The sequence below is a fragment of the Ovis canadensis genome, chromosome 24, assembly GCF_042477335.2.
Source record: "Ovis canadensis isolate MfBH-ARS-UI-01 breed Bighorn chromosome 24, ARS-UI_OviCan_v2, whole genome shotgun sequence".
Classification (NCBI taxonomy): Eukaryota; Metazoa; Chordata; class Mammalia; order Artiodactyla; family Bovidae; genus Ovis; species Ovis canadensis.
This window is the reverse complement of record NC_091268.1, coordinates 19,345,741-19,372,933: the sequence shown is the minus strand read 5'-3', so window position 1 is coordinate 19,372,933 and position 27,193 is coordinate 19,345,741. Positions and strand designations below refer to the sequence as shown.

Below are 27,193 nucleotides of genomic sequence, written 5' to 3'. Positions count from 1 at the left end.
AGAGAGCGAGGCGCTGAGGAGACACTGGACCACGTGCTGACTGGACACTGTGAAGGCCTCCACATACACTGTTAGGGTTCTGTCAGGAGGCTGTGGGGGTCTATTCACCTTGGGTGCCCAACACAAGCCTCTTAAGCAAGCTCCCTCACGTATTAAAACTGCCACCCACCAACCTGGAGGGGCCTGCTGTCCTCTTCGGTCTCTCCTAGCCCTCCGTGTACGGGGCAGGGCTGAGGTAAATGTGCAAACCAACACCTTTACCTCAGCGCCCTTGGCCTAGGAGAGGAAAGGGCAGCGTCGGCCTGAGCCCACAGGCCCTCAGGCGACCCTCGCACCCGAGGCTGGGCTTGAGGCCGAAGTCCCAGAGGATTCGGGGGAGGGATAAGATAAGGCTCAAGGGACGACGCTTCTGCCGTAGGGCCTTGCCAAAAAGACTGTCGAAAAAGTGCTGGAACAACGAGAAGGATTACCCGGCCCTTGGCTAGACTGAACGCTCTCCCGGGGAACCCTCGCTGCCCCGCCCAGCGAAACTCGGCGCTAAATTCTGACTCCGCCCCACCGAAGCCATGGCCCCGCCCCTTCTGCCGTGGCCCCACCTCCAAGGCCCAGAGCCCACATCCAATTTCCCCTCGACGCCCCGCCCACCACACCACGAACCACCGGCTGAACTGCACCGCCTCCTGAACAGGTTCCTTCCTTAAGCCCCGCCTCCTGAGCTCTGCGCCCCGCCTCCCAGGGCCCCGGGGGTGCTTGGCCCCGCCCCGAGCCCCACCCCGGCCCCGTGCGCCCGTCTCGAGCCGCCTCGAATCACAGCCCTGCTCCCGCTCAGTCTCCCGGGCAACGCCGCGGCGCCGCCCCACCATGGCGCCGGAGGAGAGAGCGGATGCCGCGCGCCTGCTGCGGGGTTTCGAGCGCCGCTTCTTGGCGGCGCGCGCCCTGCGCTCCTTCCCCTGGCAGGTGGGCGGCAAGGGGCGCGGAAGGTGGGTTGGGAAGCACCGGGGGTGCGCGGTGAGCGGGGCTCCGGACTCACACCCCCGTCCTCCCTGCCACGTGATGGCCCCTGCTACCTCGCTGGTCCGAGCGGCACGTCCGGTCCCCCGGGATCGCCGGGGCCGCGCGGGCTGGTGGCGAGGGGGCAGGCGCTCCACCGGCTCGCCCTTGGGCCCACCCTGCGCTCAGCCCTCAACAGCCTCTTTCGCTGGACCCTCGCCGCCATTCATCGCCTTTGCAGACACAGCCCCACTAATTGGAGGAATGTGAGATTTCCTCCCAACTCCCCTTTTCTTTGGGTTTTTTAGGGTCATGGACAGTTGGTTATAAAAAAAAAAAAAAAAAGGTTTTTTAGCGTGTTACCCTGGCCATTGGGTAACAGTTGCTGCTGCTCGTTTAAACAGCCAGCATGCTCAGGACAGCGGGAGATCACGCTGTGTTGAGTTCAGTGACCAGGTCACAGGCCCTCTCGGGCCTCCAGCTTTTCATGTGTATCAGCAGCTTTGGACGAGTCCTCTCAGAGGCAGCTGATGGAAGAGGCAGGGAGGTACAAAACAGTCCTGAAAAGAGACAGAGGAGCTCACATCCCTGCCCTAGGGACCTGCCATTTGCACACAGGCTCAGGGCTGGGGTAGCAGCTTTATTCTGCCAAGGCAGGGGCTCTAATAACACTGCGTCCTTCATAATTCACGTGCGGTGAGCTCACTGGGATGACTCAGTTTGGACACAGAGTCCTCCCCAGGTCTGCCCCGTCTTAAGAGGGGAGGTCAGTCATCTGTGTTCTTTCACTGACATAAATCATTTGGCATCCTAGGAGATCATTTCCCGTTAGAAAGGAATATGTACGTTTTTTAACCCAAAATTTAAACCTTTGTAATTGCATCTGTGAGGCCCCATGCGTATCGCCTGTAATTGTTTACAGTGCTTACTCTTCACCAGGCCCATGCTAAGTGCTGGCATAGCTCAGCCACAGCACCCATGCGGTGGGAACTATTCCTGTCATTGGTTTGACTAGAAAAGAAGTCAGAGCTCAGATCTGAGAGACAGCCTGCCAGCTCTGAATCCTGGGCCGACCCCACAAGCTGTGTGACCCTGGGCAAGTGACTTTGTCCAGGGACATGACACAGGAGCTGGGGCCCGCGCAGTAAAGCAGCCCGCCTGCCACGGGGAGGTCTCAGGGAGTCCATCAGGTGTTAGGGCCGTGGCTCCCCCCGTAATTCCTGGCCGACCAGTTGAGTCACAGAGCTGGTCTGTGAGACCCAGGTGAGACTAAGCTGTCATGGCTAATGCAAACCAGCAGCCTGTCTTCTGCCATTTTCTGTGACTCATCCGGGTGTAACTCGGGACTTCTCAAGGTCAGGCTTTCAGCTGCCTGTGGCTTCTGCATCATTTGGCCCCAGGTCCCTGGGGAGAGATCACTTAGCACTTTGCCAACATGTCCTATTGCATGTTTCATGTTGCTGTGATAATGCCCTTGAGATTCGTTTCTCTCTTACCGCCTCTCTCTCTTTGGATAGAGCCTGGAAGAGAAACTAAGAGACTCGTCAGGCTCTGAGCTGCTGCTGGATATTTTGCAGAAGGTAAGAATCACAGAATCCCTGGAACACATCGCTGGCCTGATTTCCTGGTGAAGAGGTAACAGAAGCACCCTGGGTACGCATGTGACCTTTAAAAAGAAAGACGTTGCATCTGGCGTGACCAGCTCAGACAACGTGGGCTCTTTTGTTTTCTTAGATAAAGACATCAGAATACACAATACGCTGCATGAGAGGAGGGAATCTGGGGGATGTTTTTAAAACCGTCCACAGAGGAAATGGGGATGACAGCTGTAGGTACATCTAGCCTTTACTCGCTGCTCAGAGACTTTCTTCTTTGCACTTAAAGGGAAAATAAACAGGCACGTCTTGCCCACCGGGTCTTTTTCTAGTTGTGGGTGGGCCCCTGCTTTTTGGAGGTGGGGTTTGGATATACCAAGGGGTATATCTTAGTCTTGGTATGACAGAACCGTCACACTGTTTGGCTTATAAACAATAGGAATTTCTCTCTCACAGTTCTGGAGGCTGGGAGGTCCAAGATCAAGACTCTAGCAGATTCAGTGTCTTGTGAGGGCCCACATCCTCATTCATGGAGGGCTGTCTTCTTGCCATGTCCTCACATGGCTCAGAGGGCAGAGGGAACTCTCTTGAGGTCTCTTTTATAAGGGCACTAATTCCACTTATGGAGGCTTTACCCTTATAGTATAATCACACCCCCAGATCACGCCCCTCCTGATAGCCTTGGGTGTTGGAGCCAACATGTTGATCTGGGGTGGACACAGATATTCGGCCTGTAGCAGGGTATTAGCGTGAATCCACATGCTCCATGTTCCTGCCCAGAAGGGGCGTTAGAAACACTGCCTGGACTGTGCCAGTGTGGTTCAGTCACTAAGTCGTGTCCAGCTCTGCAACTGCGTGGACTGCAGCGTGCCCGACTTCTCCTTCCTCCAGGATCTCCTGGAGTTTGCTTAAATTCATGTCCATCAAGTCAGTGATGCTATCCAGCCATCTCATCCTCTGTCGTCCCCTTCTCCTCCCGCCTTCAGTCTTTCCCAACATCAGGGTCTTTTCTGATGAGCCGGCTCTTTGCACCAGGTGGCCAAAGTATCGGAGCTTCAGCTTCAGCGTCAGTCTTTTCAGTGAATATTTGGGGTTGATTTCCTTTAGGATTGACTGGTTTTGATCTTGTGCCACTGTAGTGGAGAAATATTTTTAGGAAAGGGCTGATACCTAAAACTCTCTCCAATGCATGAGGATCACCCAGGGCTAGAAATCCAGGGATTGGGTAACTGGGGTTTGCCCCTGTATTCACTTGAAGCCCATTGGAGACTTAGGACGAAGTCTCACCCACAACCCACACTGTGCTCCTTCTCACAGACCGTGAAGCACCCTCTGTGCGTGAAGCACCCACCATCAGTGAAGTATTCCCGGAGCTTTCTCTCTGAGCTCATCAGAAAGGTCAGTGATGGGCACTGTCCATCTGGTAACCAGGCAGCATCTGGGACCCAGCTGGCTCTTCAGAGGTGGACTTTGCCTGTTGGAGTTCAGATCCATCCTGTTCTCTTTTCCTGCTCTGCAGACCCCTGTAGAGCAGGGGGCTCCCATCAGTGAGACACTGAGGGGGGGCGGGAGAAAGGGAGAGGCCAGGGTCCTTCCTGTCTGCTTCCAGGGGTCTCCAGCAGTGGCAGCATCTCTGCTGTGGTCCTGCTCCCCCCACCCCCCGCCCTATGGAACCTTCGCAGTCCTACCAGGCAGCCCCTGAGTGTGGGAAACCCCACCTGCTCCCTGCTGCCCTCCACTGCACCTCACCTGCACCCTCTCTACCCCTCTCGGAGGTCCCCCCAGCTCCCCCCAACCAAGTGACCTATATTAAGTCAATCACATCCCAAATCTCCCCTCCAAATGTGATGAAAATCCTCCAGCCATTTTTACAAGTCAGAGTAAAAGTGAAGAGGTGGAACCTTGGTTTGAATCACAAGGGTGGACTTAAGCCTCCTGTGAATGCTGTCTCCCTGCCCGCCCCCAGCATGAAGCTGTCCACACAGAGCCGTCGGACGAGCTGTACCAGGCGCTGGCCGAGGTCCTGACGGCCGAGGAGCCCACCCACTGCCACCGGAGCTATCTGCTGGTAGGAGATCCACGCCCTCCACACACACAGTTAATTCAGGGTCCCGTCAGCCTCATGTGGATTCAGTCCCTGGCTCTTCCGCTCTGTGGTCTTAGACGAGGTCAGTTAACCTTCCTGGGCCTTGGTTTCCCCACCTGTAAACCGAGCTCTTCGGCAGATAACACCTCTCTTCGGGGCGGCTGGGGTTAAATTAGGTAACACACATGAACTGCACAGCAGTGACCTGTTGCTCAGACCTTAATAAATATTTGACGGATAGATGTGGGCTTCCCAGGTGGCTCAGTGGTGAAGAACGCGCCTGCCAGTGCAGGGGACGTAAGAGACGCAGATTCGATTCCTGGGTCAGGAAGATCCCCTGGAGAAGGGCATGGCAACCCACTCCAGTGTTCTTGCCTGGAGAGTCCCATGGACAGAGGAGCCTGGCGGGCTGAGACATAGCATGCATGCGCTCCTGTTACTGCTGTAGGATGGCAGTCTCTCCCTGCTGTCCACTGCCACCGTCACCGGCCTGGTAAACGCTGCGGCCTCTCGGCTGGTCGTCGGGCTTCCTGCCCCACAGACATCCCTTTTGCACACAACAGTTTTTGTTTTGCTTGTTCTTTAACCTTTTATTAGAAAACACAGACACAAAAAGCCATGCAAAGAACTAGATTATCGGATTGCTGCAAGGCGGCCACCGTGGTAACTGCCAGTCTAGCCGAGGACTTTGGCAGCCAGCCCACAAGGCCCCCATCTGACCCACCTCCATCCCAGCCCGCCCTCCCTCCCTTTCAGAGTCGTCACTCGGAGGTCTTATCGCTGCCCCGTGCACTCAACTCTAGATGCCTGCACTTAGTCTTGTCCGTTAACAAGGTCTGGCTCAAAACCTGCCTTCATCCACAATTCCGCCAGCCCCTTCTCTTCCTGGTGGTTTGGGCTGGACAGCTCTGTGCAGGCTGGCTTTCGTTGCACACGCGCGATGCTGTTCAACCTGTTCCTCTGTCCTCTGTTCCCCACAAACTGGAGGCTGGATTCGGAGGCCCACTGGGACGCTTGTCTGTTTGATCCCTTAGCAAGAACACTGCAAGGGTCCCGGAAGGCTCATCATCTGTTTTTAACCGCTTCCTGGTAGCACTTACGGATGCCTTAGACCTGTTAATTCATTGGAGGATGTAAAAGAGTGGCTTTCTGAATCATTTTGTTTTCATTAGCTAGAGAGATTTTGTAAGGAAATACCTCCTCTTGGCCGTACTTGGTTATGGAGGAAAGGCTGGATACAGCCTTGACTCTTCCCCTTTAAAGAGAGTGAACTGTGCTCCTGTCATTCCCTTAGGGCTTCAGTCCGCTGCAGGTCATGTCACTTTGTTGCTCAGTCGTGTCCGACTCTTTGCAACCCCATGGACTGCAGCACGCCAGGCTTCCCTGTCCTTCACTCTCTCTCAGTTTGCTCAAACTCATGTCCACTGAGTCAATGATGCCATCCAGCCATCTCCTCTGTCACCCCCTTCTCCTCCTGCCTTCAGTCTTTCCCAGCATCAGGGTCTTTTCTAGTGAGGTAGCTCTTCCCATCAGGTGGCCCAAGGATTGGAGCTTCAGCATCAGTCCTTCCAATGAATATTCAGGGTTGATTTCCTTTAGGACTGATTGGTTTGATCTTGCAGTCCAAGGGACTCTCAAGAGTCTTCTCCAGCACTGCAATCCAGAAGCATCAATTTTTCGGTGCTCAGCCTTCTGTATGGTCCAACTCTCACACCTGTACATGACCTCATGTCCATATAGTCAAAAGTCCGTATAGTCAAAGCTATTGGAGAAACCATAGCTTTGATTAGATGGATCTTTGTTAGCAAAGTGATGTCTCTGCTTTTTGATATGCTGTCTAGGTTGGTCATAGCTGTCTTTCCAGGGAGCAAGCATCTTTTAATTTCATGGCTGCAGTCACTGTTCTCAGTGATTTTGGACCCAAGAAAAAAATCTGTCACTGCTTCCACTTTTTCCCCTTCTATTTGCTATGAAGTGATGGGACCAGATGCCGTGGTCTTAGTTTTTTGAATGTTGATCTGAAAGCTGTAAATCCAAACTCAGGGGTGTCAGCAGGGCTGATTCTGAGACTGCGAGTGAGGGGTGTACTCCAGGCCTGTCTCCTTGGCCTCAGACGACCATCTTCTCCCTGCATGTGTGTCCTGATGTCCTCTTCTTACAGGGACCCAGTCAGATTGGAGTACGGTCCCTTTATGCCCTAATTTTAACTTGATTCCCTCCGTAAAGACCCCATCTCCAGGAGTTCCCTGGCAGTCCAGCGGTTAAGACTCTGTGCTTTCACTGCCGAGGGCCCAGGGTTCGGTCCCGTCAGAGAACTTAAGATCCCACAAGTCACACAGCATGCCCCCCCCCAAAAAAAATGCCCCATCTCCAAAAAAACATCATATTCCGAGGTGCCAGGGGTTAGGACTTCACCATACAAATTTGCGGAGGAAACGATTAAACCCGTGACAATCTTAATTTCTTTTCGATTTTTAAAATTTCACTCTTTTTCATGTTCTCTCTCAAGCGTTTCCCTGGTGGTTCAGACAGTAAAGAATCTGCCCGCAATACAGGAGACCCAGGTTTGATCCCTGGGTTGGAAGGATCCCCTGGAGAAAGGAATGGCAGCCCACTCCAGTACCTTTGCCTGGAGAATCTCATGGACAGAGGAGCCTGGCGGGCTACTATCCATGGGGTCACAAAGAGTCAGACGTGACTGAACGATTAAACTCAAGGGCTTATCTGCTTTTATGTTTTATTTTTATTCTTACGTTCCTTCGGGCAGCCTTTATTTCTGAAATGCTGTTTTCTGTCATTTATCACACACTTCTGAGTGTTTCTAGTGGACTTACAGGCCTCACCCCAGAAGTCTCACTGCCCCCACTGCCAGAGCAGGCCGATTCCCTCCTAGGTGGGCGCCTGGGCTTTTCCAGCAAATGCCTGTTGGCTTGGGTCCTCCTCCAGCCCCGTTGCCTCCGTCTTCTGTCCACCGACACGCTGAGCACACAAGGGTTGTATCACCCGCCTGCTCAGAACCCGCCAGTGGCTCCCATCACATTTCGACTCCAATCCTACTTCCTTACATGGCCCCCGAGGCCCCCCAGGCCCGCCCTGGCTGCTGGGTTAGTAATTCTCTCTCCTGGTTTCCGCCCAGCCTTCGGGTGACTCGGTCACCCTCTGCGAGAGCACAGCCATCGTGTCTCATGGGACCACAGGCCTGGTCACGTGGAACGCCGCACTCTACCTGGCCGAGTGGGCCGTGGAGAACCCAGCGGTCTTCACTCACAGGTGAGCTGGAGGCACAGGGCCGGGACCCAGAAGGGTCTGCTGCCAGGCACTTGTGGACACAGCACCTTCTCCCCATCTCCCAGGACGGCCTTAGAACTTGGCAGTGGAGCCGGCCTCACGGGCCTGGCCATTTGCAAGACATGCCGACCCAGAGCGTATGTCTTCAGCGACTGTCACAGCCGCGTCCTGGAGCAGCTTCGAGGGAACGTCCTTCTCAACGGCTTCTCGTTGGAGCCAAGCATCGACGCCTGGGCGCAGCACCCGGGACCACATACCCCAGAGGCAGAGCGCCCCCGGGTGGCGGTGGCCCAGCTGGACTGGGACACGGTGACGGTACCGCAGCTTGCGGCCTTCCAGCCAGACGTCATCCTTGCTGCAGGTACCGCCCAGCTCTCAGCAGGGACGCAGCAGTGGACGCCGCCTGGTGGGAGGAATGGCGGGACCTGGGTTGCTTGGGCCTCTGGGATGATGGCACAGCGCAAGGCGTGCCTCCTGGGGACCCCGAGGCCACAGCTGCCCTGTCCGAGACCGAGGCCATGGGTCCTCCCACGCGAATGGTCCCTCCTAGGGAGGAGCCAGCTCTGCCCAGCAAGGCATGCGATGAACAGAACAGGCCCCAGGCGCCAGACCAGCGGGACCAGTCTTAGCCAGGCCACAGCCCAGCGGCCAGACTTCACATCCCTCTCCAGCAGCCTGAGGGAGGCCTCTCATCCAGAACAAAGATGAGAAAGCCAGACTAGCCCCAGGGGGCTGGCCCTGCCTACACCCCTGTCTTCAAATGAGGACGGAAGTGGCCGTGGCAGCCTCGTCTTTCCAGGACCACGGGCAACGACCTGATCCTGACTCCTCTGTGTGCCCTGGGCTGGGTCGGGGAAGGGGTTCTGGGGGCCCCACATCTGCTCCGTGCACACCTGTGCGTCTCTGAGGCCTAGGGCTCTGCTTATATGCCTCTGTTCTGGGTCCACGAAATGAGCCCCACAAGCAGGGCCCACCCATTTCTGGAGCCCTTGAGGGAAATGGCGTGTGGCCTGGCCACCAACAGGCCCGTCCTGCTCCGCCGAGCTCACCCAGGCCGTCGGGCCAGTGGTGCTGCCCTGAGACCCAGGCTGGGGGCAGCGGAGCACGCAGTCTAAGCAGTGCACCCCGCGGGCCCAGCTGGCGGGCAGGAGGGGCCCTGTCCCCACAGGAAGGAAACCAGAAGGCTGGGGCAGAGTCAGGCCTGCTTCATGAAGCATCTTCTAAACGGGCCGCAGGCAAAGATTGAATTTTTTTCTTGTAAAGGAACGCCAGTGAGTCCTGGATATTTTTCACATGTTGTAGTGTCTTTCAGTAGCCTTTTTGCTCTGCTGAGGTTTTCTGTTTTTACCCAACGTCATTTTCTTGCCGTCCAAGAGCACAAGCCTAATTAAACCGCTGCTTTCCGGGCCTTCATCTCCAGGTGTCGGCACAGAAGCCCGCATCCTGGGGAGCCCTTCCAGTGACCTGGGTTTCCGTTACAGATGTGCTGTATGGTCCTGAAACGGTCCTCTCCCTGGTGGGGGTCCTGCGGAAGCTCTCCACCTGCCGGAAGGACCAGCGGGCTCCTGATGCCTACGTTGCCTTCACCATCCGCAACCCGGAGACGTGCCAGCTGTTCACCACGGAGCTGGGTGAGCCCCGGGCCCCAGGCCAGGCTGCTGTCTCTGAGAGGCCTGCAGGGTCACTGCACTGGCCCCACACAGGACTCCAGGGAGCACAGAAACCAGGAAAGTAAAAGAAGGGGGTGGTGACCTGGAGACAAACCAGGAAGACCCAGACCACGGTGTGCGGGACTGACACCTCCACCCTCTGCGCAGGAGGCAGCATGGGAGGAGGGGGGCAGCTTATGCAGTGACCTCAGACGCCAGAGAGCAGCAGTCCTACTGTGTGTTTGGGGGTCCTGAGAGCCTTCAGTCTTTGTCTGTGACATGGGCAGGGCGGTGGGCACCAGCCGGCATCAGGGTGGACGGGAGCTGGGCCACCGTCTCCGGGTCCTCGCTGTACAGCGGAAACATCCCCCTCAGATGTTAAGCAGGGGCCCTCGGGGAAACGGCGGCCACCACCACTGGATCAAGCACACAGCAAGAGTCGGGTGCCTTAGAGAAAGGGGGTCTGCCTGACTCGGCTGCAGGGCAGGGGGTTGCTGTCCTTAGACCTGACCTGTGTCAACCCCTCTAGCACCTGGTGGGGGCATGGGGGTGCTGTCATCCTGTCTCACCCAGAAAAACACCGGGGTGCGGGGCGGCTAAGTAATCATCCAGGCACCCAGCTCGCTGTCTCCACCCGCCACCCCATGACACCCGCCCTGCAACCCCCAACCATGTGCCAGGTGTCGTCAGGGCTTCCCACACAGACCAGACAGCCACGCAGAGCCCTGCGCCAGCCCCAAGCCCACCCCCAAACCAAGCAAAGCCCTCCCGCGGCTCCTTCTGCCAAGAGAGATGACCAGTGCCCACCCCCATATACCATGTCCCACTAACGGGTGTTAGGCCTCAATGAATAACGGAGTCCTTTTTCAGATGCTTACAAGAAAAAATATCCATGCTGTATTTTCTAATACAATTTTTTTTGTATGTATTTGGCTACTCCAGGTCCTAATTGCAGCACGCAGGCTCTCTAGTTGTGGTGTATGGGATCCAGTTCCCTGACCAGGGGTGGAACCTGGGCCCCCTGCATTGGGAGCGCAGTCTTAGCCACTGGACCACCAGGGAAGTTCCCTCCAGACTGTATTTTAAGTGAAGAAATCTGAGTACTGAACAGCATATACAGTATATACCTACACTGTAGGTGCTGTGTGTGTATATATATATGCGCAGCATATAGAAGGAAATGGCAACCCACTCCAGTGTTCTTGCCTGGAGAATTCCACGGACAGAGGAGCCTGGTGGGCTGCAGTCCATGGGGTCACAGAGAGTCAGACCCAACTGAGCGACTCACACACATGCAGCATATACAGCCCATTTTTATTTTTAAAAATGTTAATACACACATGGGGCAATTTCATACTTGCTAATTAACATTATTAACATGTTATACTTGGACAGCAGGGTCATGAAACTTACACAGTGCATCTAGTATTTCATTTTTATAAATACTGATTTTTCATTCATAAAAAGCTGATGACAAAACCACCCTTGCCGGGGACTTGTCAGACATCTGTGCTTATAGAGAGGATGTAATCCCCTCTGACACAGGCCCAGCCTCTGAAGGCACCAGGCTGAGCGGTCAGGCAGACGTGGGTTCAGACCTCAGCTCCTACTGAGCTGTGCCCGGTGAGAGGGTAGAGCACAGAGGCAGAGAGCAACGGGGAACCGACAGGGCCGTGACCTCCAAGGGATACACACAGCCCAGTGGGCGGACGCACGAAAGCTGGCTGCTGTGAGCTGCTTGCCAAGGGGATTCCTGGTCCCACCCTGGAGGCTGGTTAAAGCCCCACCCTGATAGGATGGCGTCCCGCCCCCAAGCTCCAGCACCCTAAGATGTGTCTGTTCTGTTTCCAGGCCGGGCTGGGATCCCGTGGGAAGAGGTGCCTCGTCACAACCAGAAACTGTTTCCCTACGAAGAGCACTCAGAGATGGCGATTCTGAAACTAACGCTGTAGCTTTTCCAGATGGTTCTGAAGGACAGCCTGAAAATCAGATCACTGTCCTGGAAAGAATCTGATAAAACTTCCACTGGACTTAAATGTTTGAAGGATGTTAAATTCTGAATCCAGAACCATAAAGTGTTCTAACAAAATATAAACTGCTCGAGAGTGTGGGTACCCCTCTCTGCCAGATTTCTTATTTCTTAAGCAAATCACTAAGTCAGAAGTGAAATTTTTGGCTCAGACAGAAGCATTTCATTTGTGCAGATAAAAATATACCAAGTGTGTTTTCCCCAACCTGGACACATGTCCCTCACAGAGCAATGCTGCATGTGGGATACATCCTAGGGTCCCCTTGTTGGGGGGGCAGGGGTGGCCTGCGGTGCCTGTTTTCAAGGCAGGAATCAAAATATTAGGGACATGCCTGGGCAAACGCAGCAGGAGCCAGAACTGGGATACTGAAGGTGCTGCAAGCAAGTAATGGGAAAGTCACTTCCCTCCTCACAGACTGAGGGGGAAACACTCACAGAAGAACAAGGAATTCAGAGCCTCCCAAGAAGAAAGCTGGTTGAGCCAGCTTCCCAGGCCACCAGCCCGATTACCAACAGTGGCTTCATTCCCCAGGCAGTGCCCACTGCTGTCTTTCCAGCGGCCGTCCACCAGGCGGCGCAGCCATGAGGACAGGAGTGAGCGGCTCCTAGGAAGGAAGGGGAAAGGCGAGGGGGTGGGCGTCCAAGGCGTCCCGCATGGGACACCTCACTGGCCCGAGGGGTCATGTGTCCGAGATCAAAGGGAGCACTGTCCGCTCCCAGCTCTCATCCCAGCGGAGCTGCTCTGACTCCCGGAGGCTCTTGCGGAACTGGTGCAGTTTGCCAGCAGGATCAGGAAACTTTGAGAAAAGCATCTAAAAGAGATGAAAACTTACCTCATTACCACTTCCCTTTCCCCACCCCAGGCCCCCCACTCCGAGCTGCCGCTGCTCCCCCTTCCCAGCCGCACCCCAAACCCAGCTGCCAGATATCGCCCCCTCAACCCTGTCATCCCACTGAAACCCGCCCTCATCCCCAACACCTGCAGAAACACCCATGTTCTGGGGTCTCCAGCTTCCCCACCAGGCCTGGCTGATAACCCTTCTCATCACCTCTGACCCCCATCGCCAACCCAGCAAGCCCCGCCTTCACCGGACTCAGGGGAGCCCTCCAGGCCCAGCTCACTCCACCCGCTACGGTTCAGACCTGACGGCACAGCCAAGTGGCAGCATTCACATCCACACCATCCACATCCCGTGACCTGCGGTAGCCCCCACCCCTGCTCCTGTTAGGCTCTGCTCCCGCCAGGGGCACCACCCCCTCGCCATCTGCCCAGCACCCTCCTGCCCATATGCTGAGATCCAGGCAATGCCTGTGTTCTTGCCAACCTTCCTAAAGTGTCTGCAAATGCCAGCCTGTGGGACACCTGCGGCCCTCCACTTGTCTTTGTAAATAAAGTTTTACTGGAACATAGCCATACCCCTTCATTCACAGACTGGATGCTTTCACAACAGAGTTGAGATGTTTTGACAAAAGACTATGGCAAAGTCTAAAATACTTTCTTTCTGGGCCTTTCCAAGGTTTCTTGCCTTTGGGCTCCATTGTCAAGAATGATGTACTGCTTTTTGTAATTTGTAGTAAGAAATAAGTACCCTTGAAGACACCCACCCATCTTGCAAGGCTGGTCCAGGAAGCGCCCCTCACGCCTCCCTCTCCCTCCTCCAATCCAGTACCCCTTGAATGGCACACGGTCCACCCAGCTCTAGCGTCACCTGTGTGGTATGAGCTCCGTAAACCCAGACGGCAGGCAGGGCGAGCCCTGATTCCCTCAGAGGCTGGGGCCCAGCCCCAGCCTGCTACTCCCGCAGAGGACCCAGCCCAGGCCCACCCACCCAGCTGCAGGAACAATGAATCTCCGAATGCCTGCGAGCCCCTGAGTGGGGCAGACAACGCCACCTGTAGCTGAACTGCCAGCTCCTCCGAGTCCTCGAAGACCAGCCCATTCTCCTCGTGTTTCACAAGCTCGTGTAAGCTGTAGAGAGAACGGCAGCGGTGTGAGAGCTGTCGGGGTAGGGGGGAGAACGGAACCCATCCCACCCTCGGGCTAAGCTGGGGGTCAGGAACAGTCTGTCCTTCCCTTCAGGGAGCTTGTCCTTAGACTTGGCGTCTGAACTGAAGAACGACCTGGAAGGACACGTGTTAGGAATTCAAACTGATCTGGGGAAGGAGAGGCAGTGAAGGGCATTCGGACTTTTGTGCCGTGTGTGCTCTTCTTGGTGAGCTCTGTGTTCTGTTTTTTTTCCTTAATTCTACAGCAGAGAAATCAGGTAAAGGGCAGCAGCGCTGGAGGCAGGCTCAGAACTGATCAGGGGCTGACCCCAACATGATGTGACCCCGGAGTCTAACATCCTGGCTTTCCCATTTAGAAGCTGACCCCTCTGCTCATGGTGGGGCCACTGCACCTAAACCTCTTCTAACACTGACCTCTCCTGCCCATCTTTTCCAAGAAGAGCGGAGACAGAAATGGACACATCCAGCTGACTCGAACCCAACTACATGAGCTGAGACAAAAGGGACAGAGAGAGAGATAAGTCCCGATCAGTCAGGCGGGCAATTCCGGCCACCATGCCACGCTGTGAGCACACACCCCCAGGGAGAGTATCTGATTCATCATTTTCACTCAACATCAAAGTGGAAGCCACCCCATTTGGTGGGGGCACAGCCCACCCACGGGGACTATAGGGGCTCCTGTTCCCTAGGGGTGGCCGAGCTGCACAGATCAGAAGCGGCACCCTCCCAGGAGGTTTCCTAGGCAATTCTAACCAGCCACCCAGGTGCTGATTTGAGAATATAACCCGGTGGGACTGTGTTTTTCACTCCTACCACTGAAATTTCACAGCACACACTGGCAGGCAGCATCCAAACATGTCCACCACCTTCATGGGTAGGTCCAGGCCACTGGAGGACCGGTGCAGGCAGACGCCCAGGTCTGCAGACCCTGCAGGGCGAGGACAAGAGTGAAGGGGCTGTCAGCATCGGCCGTGCGCCCAGTGACCACACATCCCGCAGGCCTGTGGACCGAGGCCTGTGGGGAGGAGAGGAAAGGGGCTAATCACACCCTCAACCCCGCGTACAGACGCCTGGAGCTGGCCGAGTGGCCTGGCCTGAGGCAAGGACGCGGGCGCTTCCCACCTGCTGCTCCTGGCTGCTCCGCCCTTTCTGAGAACTCCCGGCCCATCACCAACGTTTTTATATAAACGGACCCTCTTAGCAATTACTGCTTACTGAGTTCAGAGTTTCTGCTCGGGATAATGAAAATGTTTTGGCAAGACACAGTAGCGATGACCACGTAACACCGTGGACGTAATTAGTGCCACTGAACTGAACACAATTACAAGGTGGGGAAATGGCACATTTTTGTTTGTATTTTATCACGATAATTACAGAAAGAACCCAAAGCAGATCCAACATAAAACCAGCTGTCACTGTGCAGACAGACCCAAGGAAGCACCCTCGAATCACTCAGCACCCTGGGAACTCCTGTCTGCAAAGGAACTTTCCGCCTGAGATGGATTATTTAGATGCTGAGACAGATCAGCACTGAGCCAACAAGCTCTCCCCGAGGGATCAAGACGGCAAGAGGCGGGCGGCTGTCCTCACTGCCTAACAGTCCGCACTGTTGAACTCTTGGTCTCTGCACCGCCATTACTTGGGAAGTGGCCCTAACCCAGCCCAGCCCGGCTCTTCTGCCCATGGGAACAGCAGGACCGAGCTGGAGGGTGTGGAGCCCCAGAGCGCTCAGACGTGACGTTGGCAAACAGACAGGGAGGAGCAGGCACACCGGGAAACTGCCTCGTCTCCCGGAGTCCAGCCAGGACCCATCCCAACCGGAGGCCTGCGTGTGGCGGGCCCCTGAGCAGAGAATGGCTTTAAATCTTTAAAGAGTTATAAAAATAGGGAATATGCAAAAGAAGCTGGCAAAACGTTTACCATCTGGCCCTTTTCAGAAAAACTGTTCCCTGCCCTCAGATTATTTGTTGCTGTTTAGTTGCTAAGTCGGGTCTCTTGTGATCCCACGGACTGCAGCCCGCCCAGCTCCTCTGGAAACGTCCATGGCACTTCCCAGGCAGGAATACTGGCGTGGGTTGCCGTTTCCTTCTCTAGGGGATCTTCCTGGATCAGGGATCGAACCTCTGTCTACTGCAATGGCAGGCGGGTTCTTTACCAAGGAGCCCCTGGGAGGCCCACTGCCCTCGGGTATCCCCTGTAAAGCCCTCCCTCCTCCCGGAGGCCTCCCGCCAGACACTCTCACCCAGAAGCAAGGGGTAGTCCTCAGCCTCCAGCCACGGGGTGCAGACCTGGATGTGCCGGAAGCACTTCTGACAGATGAGGCGGCTGTAATAGTCCTTCAGAGGCCCTTTGCCTGGCCGGGGAAACACAGTCACCCACTGGGTACCCCTCCGCCCTGGCCCATGGCCCCAGGCCTGGGAAGCCCCTGCGAGGGCCTGCAAGGGCGTGAGCAGCAGGCCCACACTCAGCAGCTCCCATCAGGCCCCAGCCAGAAGCTCTCTAGAAACACCCACCCGGGTGTGTGCACCTTGACACACACAGCCCTTCCCCCAGCAACCTGTGCCCAGGGAACCTCAGGCTGGGAATGTGTCTGGGATAAACTCTAGCCAGTCACCAGAGTACCCACCGAGACAGATTCTCACACAGGTTGCCCCCGCGCCCTGCCCAGGACCCCCAGGCAGCACAGCCTGAGCGGTGGGCCCCTGCCACCCCTGGGAGTCCGGGGACCAGGAGAAGAGTGTCCAAAGCAGGGCTGCTGGCCCAGGGCCCTCCTCCTCCAACCAAACCTCCTCTGCTTCTCTCTCTTCACTGGGAAACAGTTTTACCCTGGACAGTGGACTCTCATTTAAAAAGAAAAAGGAAAAGGGTGTTCCTGGTGGCTCATGGTCAACAATCCACCTGCCAAAGCAGGAGACGTGGGTTAGATCCCTGGTCCAGAAAGTTCCCACGTGCTACGTAGCTACTAAGCTGGTGTGCCACAGCTACTGAGCTTGTGCCCTAGGGCCCCGGGGGGCAGAACTACTCAGCCCTCACACTGCAGCTACTGAAGCCCACGGGCCCCAGAGCCTGTGCTCTGCAACGAGAAGCCGCCACAATGAGAAGCCCGCACGCCGCAACTGGAGAGCGGCCCCTACCCCCTGCAACCAGGGGAAAGCCCGCACAGCAACGCAGACCCACCACAGCCAGGAAGAAATAAGTGAAATCATTTTTTTTAAAAAGGCTCAAAAACCACTGTGCAGTGGAAAGTGCAATATCTTTGAGGTCGCCCTGAGGTTCAAATCTAGACTCCGTGGCCTGCTGTGAAGTCCCTGTGAACTTCATTCAGCCTGCCCCTCCGTTAAGCTGGCAGAGAGAACCACGCATCGAAGAGTTAGGCTGAGGATCAACGAGACAGCAAACATCACAGGCCTGACGTGGGGAGGGCCTTCTGTCCCCTCTAGTGACTCATCTAATACAGAACAGGGATGCTCTCAGGTGGATACCTGTTATGACACAGACCAGAGAAGGGAGGCTTTCTCCACTGTCAATCAAGTGTTCAAATTCTGCATTAAAAAAAAAATAAACACGTGATAACCAAGATCAGGCAGTTGGGTGAGTAAGGGGCAATTGGGAGGGATGGAGGGCAGGGCGCTGCTCCCAGCCACGCAACCCTGGAGGGGATGCTTCAAAGCCGGGGGTCACTCACTGACCCAAATGGGGACCCAGGCCCACCACCGCCACCCTGTGTCATCAGGCTGGCCCACCCAGTGGCCCTGGACACTCTGCTGAGGACACCACACGAGGCCTGTGAGCATCCCGCAGCTGAGGACACCCCGGCAAGCCCAGCTCCTGATCACAGGCACACACCTACTTTCTAATGCTGCCAGCAAGATGGAGAAGTCTTCGTCCTCTACGAGAAAAGAGAACTCAGTGTCACGGGTTGGTTTCTAGGTGCTTCCCCCACCAGCTCAGTGCGCTCTCCTTTCCCATCAGGGCCCCAAATACATGGGGGCGCAGGACTGACACTCGTAGGAGCCCCAAGTGCCCGGGAGGGTCCTGAGACCTGTCCAGCTCGTGCTGCTGACCAACAGGGCCGGCCGCCCGCAAAGACGGGTCACCACTCCACTCAAGGCATCCCGCTGCGTGAAGGCTGACCTCTCCGTGTCCGGGTCCGAAGATTCTGAGCTGAAGGAGTGGAGAGAGCCGGTGAGCTGCCACAGAGCAGGCTCTCAGGCCCCGCGACAGCCGTCTCCCACTGGCGAGGCCCACAGGCAGCGGTCGGGGTGCAGCCACAGCCGAGTCACCAGGTGATCCAACCACCTGGGGCCTGGGTGCTGACCTGCACCCACTTTCTCTCTTTATCCCTATTATTGACGTGTCAGCAGGCGCTGAGCCCACAACAGCAGACAAGACCGACTCAGCCCTGCCTTCAGGGGGCTTTCTGTTCTAATCACCCTGTCGACTTAAGATGAGGATGCTGTGACCCCCTGTAATGGCCCCCAGGTTACTGAACAAAGACCAGGTGTGCAGAGAGCCACTCACAGAGGCTCTCCTCACCCTCCAGGAGGTGCCCAGAGAACACACAGGTGCACAGACCCTGCCACAGGGTCAGGAACCCTGGCAGGTGGGTAAGGACACCCACAGCCTAGTGCAGGGCAAAAACCTCCTTAAAGGGCCGAGGAGTAAACCCTGTAGGCTTTGGGGGCCATATGGTCTCTGTTGCCGAGCTCAGCTCTGCTCTTATAGTGCAGAACCAGCCACACACGATATATAAATGAACCCACGCACTGCATTCCAATAAAACTTTACTTATAAAAATAAAGAGAGCAGGCCTGCAGTCATAGTTTGCCAACCCCTGGTCTGATGGATCCCCAAGTCAGCAGCGAGCATAAAACAAGGCACCTGAAAGCCAGCTGAAGACGGCAGACTTACCGGGCCCTGAACACAGGGTAGGTGTGGCTCAGCTTCATAAAGAGCTGATGTTGCAGGTCCAAGGGCGTCTCTTTAAAGAATGATGCTGGCTTGTCATACACGGTCACGGCTCTGCAATGAGATCGTTAGGGTGGCTCTAAGGAGGGGCAAAGAAAAGACCTAAAGAAGAAAAAACCCAGAAGGATCCAGAAGAAGGGTGCTTGGAGATCCAAGTCTCAACAGTAAACTTCAGAATGACTTGGAGAGGGACTTCCCCAGCAGTCCAGCGGTGAGGGCTCTGCACATCCAACGCAGGGGTCCTGCGTTCAATCCCCCTGGCTGGGGTACTAACATCCCACCTGTCACAGAGCATGACCAGACAAAACAAAAAACCCAGATACACAGTTTTTAAAAGTCCAGTTAAAAAAGAATTACTTGGGAGAAGCACAGAGAGAAGGTTCAACACCAAAACAGCCTGGACCACTTGGCTGGCTGGCAAAAAAAACTCCAGCCTCCTCCCCGCTCAGCTCCCCCAAACCAGCAACCACTCCCCGGAGCCCCAGGAACTCCCAATGCCTCGCCAGCAGGACACAGCAGCTGGGAGTCACGGCGCTGGGAGGGACCCCTACTTGATGCCCCAGTTCTCAGCCAGGTCGTCCTGCATCGCGTTGGTCACACACAGGTTCAGGTGGGACAGGCGTCCGCAGAGCTTCTCGTACCTGAAGAGAAGTGTCAGTGTTCAACCTGGAGCCCTGGGCCAAGCACCACCACCCGCCACCAACCGGCACAGGACTCGACACCTTCTGATATCAAAGAGGCTGCAGAGCTGGGGTCTCTCAAATCAGGTCACTGGCAAGGTGCCTTCCCAGTGTTTTCACTGAGTTCCACCATCTATACTATCATTTCCTTCACACCTTTCTTTAAATCAGATTGCTTTTCAGCTTAAACACAATTACTTTCGGGAGAAATCATATCATCACTAGGGAAGGGAAAATCCACTTTCTCCTGCCATAAAATGAAGGAGAAATACAATAAAGCCCTCATCATTAAATCTCGGCCACATTGCACTGTTCCCTGCAAAGGCTGTGGGGCTGAGGCTCACTCCCACTGTGTCACAAAGGGAGCTGAGCAAATGTTGTGCGTGCAGGGTGCTAAGTCGCTTCAGTTGTGTCTGACTCTTCATGATGCTATGGACTGTAGCCCGCCAGGCTCCTCTGTCCATGGAGATTCTCCAGTCAAGAATACTGGAGTGGGTTGCCATGCCCTCCTCCACGGGATCTTCCTGACCCAGGGATCAAACCCACGTCTCTTAACATCTCCTGCGTTGGCATCTCCTGCATGCTCTTTACCACTAGCGCCACCTGGGAAGCCCTATCAAATGCCAGAAAGGCATTAGCAAGAGATTAGTTCCACATTGAGACATGAGCCCTGGTGACTGGGAAGAACTGAAAAAGAACTGGGAATGAACAGGGTTATCGAATGAGTGTGTGAACCAAGGCCTGGTCCTCACTCAGGATGCAGAGAGAGCTCCGAAGTCCGTCCCGGGAATGGAAGGTTGGCGCTCGCACTTATCAGCGGTGTGGCTTGTGGCATATGGGCCCCCAGCCCCAGTTTCCTGGTTTGTAAAAGAATAGCAATCACGGGACGCCCTCACTGGGTGGCAGTGGAGTCTGGATGGGAGGAAGGCTTGGGCTGAGGCCGTGCAGACAGTGCACGCTGATAGCCACCGTGACTACCACCCACGAACGACCCATCAGGGGAAAGGCCGCAGCCGGCCGATGGCTTGCGGCTGCAAGTGCACACCGAGGCAGGCGGTGTAACTCGGGCTCAGAACCCAGCACTGGCTCAGCCACCCGGGACCCTGTGCAAGCCTGCTGGGAACAGGACTTCTAACACAACCAATATGTCTGGCAGGCTGTGGTGGTCCAAGGCCATTTGTGCTGGCCATAAGCAGGGTCTACAGAACCAGAGGGAGCACACAGCTCTCCCCAAAAACTGAGGGTGTATGTCCTCGAGACGAGGCTGAATTCTATCCAGGCAAGAGATGTGCTTGTGTTTATAAAGCATAGAACAAGGACGCCTGGCAGAGAACCTCACAAAACCAGAGTAATCTGGGGAAAGACAACTTGCGCTCATGGAAACATGAGTGGCATGGTTTCTGCCAAATTCTGAAGCAACCTTCCTGCCAAGAACACGGGACACAGAATCCGAGTGACACTGTACCCTTTGAGGATTTAAACTTATTGCAAAGTAAGTAAATGAAAGTGTGGATTTGTTAAAGAAAAGAACATGGCATTGCTTCCTCCTGCAAGCGCAACCTGCTCCTGAGGCCCTTCTTCCTTCCCCCAACTCACAGACGGTGGCCCACACCCCCAGCTGTCAACAGCAGCCCCCACTTTGCATCTGGGGATCTGGTCTGCGTGCCAGGGACCCCAGCTCTCTAGCTGAGCACTTGTCCCAAGCCTGAGACAACAGGGTATTGAAGCGCCCCGGGCTCAGTGAGGGTCAGAGGACACCAGGTGAGCAGAAGTCAGGCTTGCTCTCTCCACAGAGCTGGATGAGATTCGGATGGGAGCAAGGGGCTCCCAGAACCTGAGAAACACCTCCAGAGGGAAGTGTGGGAAGAGAGAGGTCCTGATGACACCCTTTCTGAGCTCAAAGTTGGCCCTTTCTCAAGACTTCTCAGTTTCATGGGCCAACAAACGCCCTCCTTTGCTCAGGCCTGTTTTTATCACTGGTCACGAGCATCACCCAACACCCAACCTTGCCCTCGCCCTTACAGGGCACACAGGGGACCAGCTTCCCCAGGTCTCTGCACTGGCCCTCCTTCCCATTACAGTTTGGAGTCAGTGACTGCATCCTCCTTCCAGAACCTCACCACTTGGCCAGCAGAACGAGGGGGTGGCTGGGGCCATGTACCAGACCCATAATGGAGTAGCCGTAGTTGTGCCAGTCGACGACAAGCTTGCTCCCGCAGAGGCAGCCTGCGAACCAGCAGACCGCAATGGCGGGCAGGCCCGGAGGGTTCTAGGAAAGAGAGACGTGAATGAAGCAGAGGAAACCAGACCATGGTTGAGAATAAACCAAGTGAGAATAACGTACATGGCAAAGTGTCAATTCTGTTTACAGAGCTCTTGAAAATTGATAAACAGAAGACCCCTCTTCTCCACCAAAAAGTATGCTGCTGCTGCTAAGTCACTTCAGTCATGTCCGACTCTGCGACCCCATAGACGGCAGCCCACCAGGCTCCCCCGTCCCTGGGATTCTCCAGGCAAAACACTGGAGTGGGTTGCCATTTCCTTCTCCAGTGCATGAAAGTGAAAAGTGAAAGTGAAGCCGCTCAGTCATGTCTGACTCTTAGCGACCCCATGGACTGTAGCCTACCAGGCTCTTCCATCCATGGGATTTTCCAGGCAAGAGTACTGGAGTCAGGTGCCATAGCCATCTCCGACCAAAAAGTATAAAAAGTCATAAAAAAGAAAGCTGATCAGATGTCCATGATGGTCCAGTGGCCAAGATTCTACATTCCAATGCAGGCAGCCTTGGTTTGATCCCTGGTCACGGAACTAGTTCCTACACGCCACAAATAAGGCTCAGCACAGCCAAACAAATAATTAAAAAGAAAGAAAGAAAGGAAAATTGATGAACATAAAAATTCCAAGAGCACTGATACCCAAGGAGACAAAAAAATGGAACAAGGAAGTACCATTTTTCACCTGTCAGAATGGAAACAAAACACTTATGATACCTGGTGGTGGTGAGGATGAGAGGGAAAAGGCCTCTCTGCTGGGTAGGGGGATAAAATGACCCAACCTTCTCTAGTACTATCCAGTAATCACATTTTAAAGTACATGGACTCTGACCAAACACTTCCCTTACTAGGAATTTATCCTAAGAGAGAAACTGGACCCATGCAAAAAACATATGTTCGCTGATGCTCTTTGCCACTTTGCCAGATATATTTAAAAAAAAAAAAAAAACAGGAACAATCTGAGTGCTTATTAAGATGATACTAAATAAATACATCAGAGAATATATCACATTGGGACACGATAGTCAGTTAAAAGAAGGAACTTTTCTGTTAAAAAGCAGTGCTAGTAAGAGGCTAAAACCGTAACTTCAGAGCTAGAATGAAGACCTAGTTCAAATCCTGACTCCAGCCACTTCCCAGCTGTGTGATCTCTAAGTGTACATAACACGAGAACCTATTTCTTAGGATTGTTGTGAGGAATTAAATGAGATAGTGCATGTAAAACATTCAGATATGTGATAAGTAACTATCTGCAATGACACTGAAAAACAGACAGGATGGGTATCATAAACCGGATGGACACAGACCACAGGCTCCTACTCAAGTGTTTAAAGATTTATATACACACACATGAATATGCAATTCATTTACCAGTCTGTACATTTTTAAGACTGGAAAGTAAAGAAAACTATTAACAGTGGTTCTCACAGCGGGAGGCAGGGCTGACACATACCTGGAGAAAGACGTAGGCTGCTGGCTTCGTGTACATCAACTTCCACAGCAAGTGCACTGCCTGGAATACAACTTTGACTCCGTACTGGAGAATGTGAGGCCCAACTGCAAGACAGAAAACAGCTGTCACTAGTAAAGGCTGTTGGTGTTTAGTCACTAAGTCGTGTCTGACTCTTTGTGACTCCATGGACTGTAGCCCACCAGGCTCCTCTGCCCATGGGATTTCCCAGGCAAGAATACTGGGGTGGGTTGCCATTTCCTTCCCTGTGGGATCCTCCCCAACCGCGGACTGAACCCAGGTCTCCTGCCTTGGCAGGCAGATTCTTTACCAGTGAGCCACCGGGGAAGCCCCACTAGTAAAGGAGTTCTTGGTAATTTGCAGATTCCCCCGCCAAACACACACACACAGAATCTAGAGTTGAGTGCTTCCTACCTGCAAGTCTCTGAAGGTCCGTCAGTCTCACAATCTGAATTCTGTCACTCTGCAAGAGCTCATCATGGGGTTTAGAGTCTGAAAAGAATGTCCCCTTTAATGTGCTGGACAAGACAATCTAATGTAAAGTCTGATGATCCCTGCCCCACTCCCCACCATCACCCTAGACTGAATAAGGAAGAGTGTTTTGGAAGGTAAGACTTTCCAAACCTCTCTGTTCCTCAGTAGCCAGAACAGAGAATGAAGCCAGTTCTTGTCCAGACTTCTCTAGACCAACCACAGAAGGGGGCCCGGAATCTTACCCACTTTCACTTAACACAATGCCAGGCACACAGCAGGCACTTAAGTTGACCTAGGTTCCCTGGATGATAGAATTATCACATCCCAGGGAGACCTCTAGGAAGTCCCACTCCCGCCCCTCATCCTGGGGTAGCAGAATCTAAACAAGGACCTGAGGCAACCAGTGCTGTTTCAGCTTTCCCCTGATATGGGCTCTGTTTAGAGCTACCTTCTGAAGATGTCAACGTGGGGGAAGATGGAGGAGCAGACACCCCTGCCCCCTCACACTAAGGGAAAAAGCTCAACATGCTAAGAAAACAAAACATCTCCTGCCTGCAGAGCTCTGCACTGAGGGTGAGGAATGGAGACAAGCTGCCCGTTGGCTCAGACACAGCCTCAGAGATGTGCTTACCAGCACTGGCCCCGGGGTCACACCCATCTGAATTCCAGTCCCATCTTTCCACTTACTAGGAAGAATAAGTACGACTATGCACTGAGTTCATTTAGCTTAGCACAGTCCTGGCATATGGCAGGCGCTCGGGTAATGCTGACTGTTCCTAGCTCTCTAGGAACATCCAGGCTGGGGCGGGGGTTGGGGTGCAGAAACCTGGCAACAGCTGTCCAGGCCAGAACAGTCTCGGAGGGCTGCCCGAGGGAGGAGAGAGAGAAAGCGGGCGCCCCCGCCGCGGCCATCCCCCCGCCCCGGGGGGGCCAAAGCCGAGGGTCAAAGGCTGACAGAGCAGCCTCCCTCCCGGAGCCGGGCACTCACTGCAGAACCCGAGGAGGGTCACGGAGAAGCCGCTCTTGGCCAGGGACAACGCGTGGTACTGCATGCGGGGGCTGCGGCCCACGTCGCCCAGCACCACGACAGTAACGTGGCGGGCCGCGCGCCCCCGCCGCCAGTGCTTCCACGCCACCAGCAGCAGCGGCGGCAGGAACAGGCACAGCGTCAGCAGGGCCACGTAGGAGGCGGCCATCTTGGCGGGCCGGCGCCCGTCACGTGACCGCGCTCCCCGCCGGCCGGGCTCGCAGTGCGCAGCCGCAGACCGAGCCTCCGAGGTGGGCGGAGACAAGAGAGGCGGGAACCTAGTTTTGTAAGCGGGGGTCCGCGGAACCTCCGAGGAACCCCTGGGAGCCAAGCTTTAGTGGTATTAAGGTAAAGTTGGTATTATGTAGGGAGCTAGGAACATTTTTTCTTTCTTCAGATTTCTAAGATAACTTACAATATAGTGAAATAACAGTTCGTTTGAACCGTGTATAATGTTAAGGAAAGGGGCAAGATGCCAGAACGCATAGCAGCTGGTTCTATCATATAAAAATCAAAACGACCCTTTATTGCACGAAGTCATGGGGTGATCTTCTTTGGAGGATCAGGGAGTGAGTTGGGGTGGGGGCAGCTGGGAGCTGGTGGGGAGGCATACCGTGATCTGTTTCTCGATCTGAGTGCGTGTAAGGCGGGTGTGGTCCATTTGGGAGCATTCGTCAAGCAGCGAACTTACCCATTTTTCAGGATGTATCTTGTGCTTGAGGTGGCGCTAGTGGTAAAGAGCCTGCCTGCCAATGCAGGGGTCTGTAGAGATGCAGATTCTATCCTTGGGTCGGGAGGATCCCCTAGAGGAGGGCAAGGCAACCCACTCCAATATTCTTGCCTGTAGAATCCCATGGACAGTGCAGCCTGGTGGGCCAGAGTCCATAGGGTCGCAAAGAGTAGGACATAACTGAAATGGCAGCACAGCACATGTTGTACTTGAATAAAATGTTTAAAATAGAGAAAAGGAATTCCTTGACGGTCCAGTGGTTGGGACTTTGCTGTTTTGCTGCGGAGAGCTGAGGGTTCAATCCCTGGTGGGGGAACTAAGATTCCACAAGCTGCATAACATAGCCAAAAAAAAAAGAAAGAAGAAGAAGAAAAATAACATAAATATATATAGAGAGAGGAAAAGGACAAGGAAGGAAGTGAAAACCATAATGATGTTCACTATCCATTGAAACGACCCTGATTCTGGGAAAGATTGAAGGCGGGAGGAGAAGGGGATGACAGGATGAGGTGGTTGGATGGCATCACCGACTCAATGGACATGAGTTTGAGTAAACTCTGGGAGTGATGGATGGTGAGGCCTGGCGTGCTGCAGTTCATGGGGTCGCAAAGAGTCGAACAACAGAACTGATCCATTGTAACAAGGGAAAGTTTCAGTAACCCTCCTGTCTCACCCCCCATGGTAACCACACTAAAGAATTTTGTGTGGGTCTCTCTGACAGCGTTTTGATTTTAAAAGGCATCCCCTTGAAGTCACCCCACTGCCCTCACCTTGGGAGCTGCCCCAGAACCCACAGAGTCAGGCGCAGGGACCACCTGCTCTAGGGGGTCCCCCCTCCACCCACTCACATGTTGGACAAAAAATCAACACAGCACCTCCTCCCTCTATGAGAACCCAGACAGAGCAGCGCCAGGGACCCTAAAACCCAGCTCAGGATGTGGCATGTAGCTCATTTGCTTCTCACAATAGCTCTGTGACTCCTGAAGGTCACATCCTTAGTGAGTGTGTGGCAGAGGCAGGGCTTGAAACCCAAGCAGAAGAGGGTGAGGAAGGAGGAGTAAATATGTGTAGATGGAGGGATGGGCTGTCTGCGGGCAGCCTCAACCCCCCAGTTTCCAGGGAGGCCCCGCCTTCAGTTGTCTTGCTGGGGTCACGAGACCGGAATACGGACCCCGCCCCTCCAGGCACCATCTGTGGTAGGACCGGACCTACCCCGGCCTCAGGGGCTCCTTGATGTTGAGCACATCCCTCTCTGTCGGCTGGCTTTCCTGACCTGTAAACTAAGGGAGGGGGACTTTACACCTGAGAGGCCCCCTCTTGTTCTTATGATCTAAGAGGTTAAGGACCAGGCACCCCAGCTGCAACAAACCAGGAGCAAATGCCTTGTCCTGGAAGATGAAACCCTGACTGGGGAAGGCGTTTGGATCGTTTCTCTGGAGAGAGAGGAGCAAGATGCCACACCAACCCGGCCTGCTTGTCCTGCTTGCCCACTTGGCTGACATCACGTGTGAAACTCAATCCTTCTGTAGGTCAAGAGGGTATTGTTTCCCTTCCAGATACCGAAGCTGAACCCTGGCAGTATTTCCCAATGGTTACATGGACTCTGGCGTGAATCCTGTACCACCCTAGCTGTGAGACAGTGGGTCATAATAAGTCATTTACCCCCCAGAGCCTCAGACTTTATGGTATAAAAGAGGACAAGAATGGTACCCACGTTAGGAGTTTGTTGTAAGGATTAACAGAAGTGATGATGGTGACAAGCTTCTCCTGGAACAGTTGTGCTCAATGGCACACCCAAGAAAGCAAATACTGGTTCTTGAGAAATAAAGAAAACCTTATGCTTTTTTTTTAGGCCATTTCTGCATGAAGCACAGATACAGGGATCTCCCTGATGGTCCAGTAGCTAAGACTCTAAGTTCCCAATGC

At 54.4% G+C, this 27,193-nt stretch overlaps 2 protein-coding genes and 1 pseudogene across 4 annotated transcripts; 2 read left to right on the top strand and 1 right to left on the bottom strand.

Moving 5' to 3' along the window:
• The first annotated feature begins 625 nt into the window (after nt 1-625).
• EEF2KMT (eukaryotic elongation factor 2 lysine methyltransferase) lies at nt 626-11,722 on the top strand. Of its 2 annotated transcripts, none has more exons than XM_069571295.1 (8): nt 626-957; nt 2,508-2,570; nt 3,903-3,983; nt 4,552-4,653; nt 7,808-7,941; nt 8,025-8,320; nt 9,441-9,590; nt 11,460-11,722. In XM_069571295.1, the coding sequence occupies exons 1-8, from the start codon at nt 862-864 to the stop codon at nt 11,558-11,560; spliced, it is 1,023 nt and encodes a 340-aa protein (XP_069427396.1). In that variant the 5' UTR covers nt 626-861; the 3' UTR covers nt 11,561-11,722. The 2 variants fall into 2 exon arrangements, 1 of the variants encoding a protein (XP_069427396.1); XR_011252857.1 differs by having other exon boundaries at nt 782-957; nt 8,510-9,590.
• Nucleotides 10,902-24,756, bottom strand: ALG1 (ALG1 chitobiosyldiphosphodolichol beta-mannosyltransferase). Of its 2 annotated transcripts, XR_011252856.1 has the most exons (14): nt 24,499-24,731; nt 23,451-23,528; nt 23,019-23,122; nt 21,413-21,561; nt 19,164-19,253; nt 18,556-18,666; nt 17,687-17,808; nt 17,495-17,533; nt 17,127-17,186; nt 15,887-15,997; nt 14,458-14,572; nt 14,059-14,135; nt 13,531-13,606; nt 10,902-12,449 (listed from the first exon to the last, which is right to left on the bottom strand). XR_011252856.1 is itself a non-coding variant. In XM_069571294.1 (13 exons), exons 1-13 carry the CDS (start codon nt 24,704-24,706, stop codon nt 12,318-12,320), a joined length of 1,395 nt encoding a protein of 464 aa, XP_069427395.1. In that variant the 5' UTR covers nt 24,707-24,756; the 3' UTR covers nt 10,902-12,317. The 2 variants fall into 2 exon arrangements, 1 of the variants encoding a protein (XP_069427395.1); XM_069571294.1 differs by lacking the exon at nt 14,059-14,135 and having other exon boundaries at nt 24,499-24,756.
• Nucleotides 20,438-20,772, top strand: LOC138429604 (large ribosomal subunit protein eL33 pseudogene; annotated as a pseudogene).
• Nucleotides 24,757-27,193: the final 2,437 nt, after the last annotated feature.

Bases quoted from the DNA above. Each gene is read 5' to 3' on its own strand.
- EEF2KMT (XM_069571295.1), top strand. From the start codon at position 862: ATGGCGCCGGAGGAGAGAGCGGATGCCGCGCGCCTGCTGCGGGGTTTC. The intron at 4,654-7,807 runs GTAGGAGATCCA...GTTTCCGCCCAG, and splicing joins GCCACCGGAGCTATCTGCTG to CCTTCGGGTGACTCGGTCAC. The intron at 8,321-9,440 runs GTACCGCCCAGC...TTTCCGTTACAG, and splicing joins AGACGTCATCCTTGCTGCAG to ATGTGCTGTATGGTCCTGAA.
- ALG1 (XM_069571294.1), bottom strand. From the start codon at position 24,706: ATGGCCGCCTCCTACGTGGCCCTGCTGACGCTGTGCCTGTTCCTGCCG. The intron at 17,809-18,555 runs GTAAGTCTGCCG...CCACTCCTTCAG, and splicing joins TACCCTGTGTTCAGGGCCCG to CTCAGAATCTTCGGACCCGG. The intron at 12,450-13,530 runs GTGGCGTTGTCT...CATCTCTTTTAG, and splicing joins AGCTGGCAGTTCAGCTACAG to ATGCTTTTCTCAAAGTTTCC.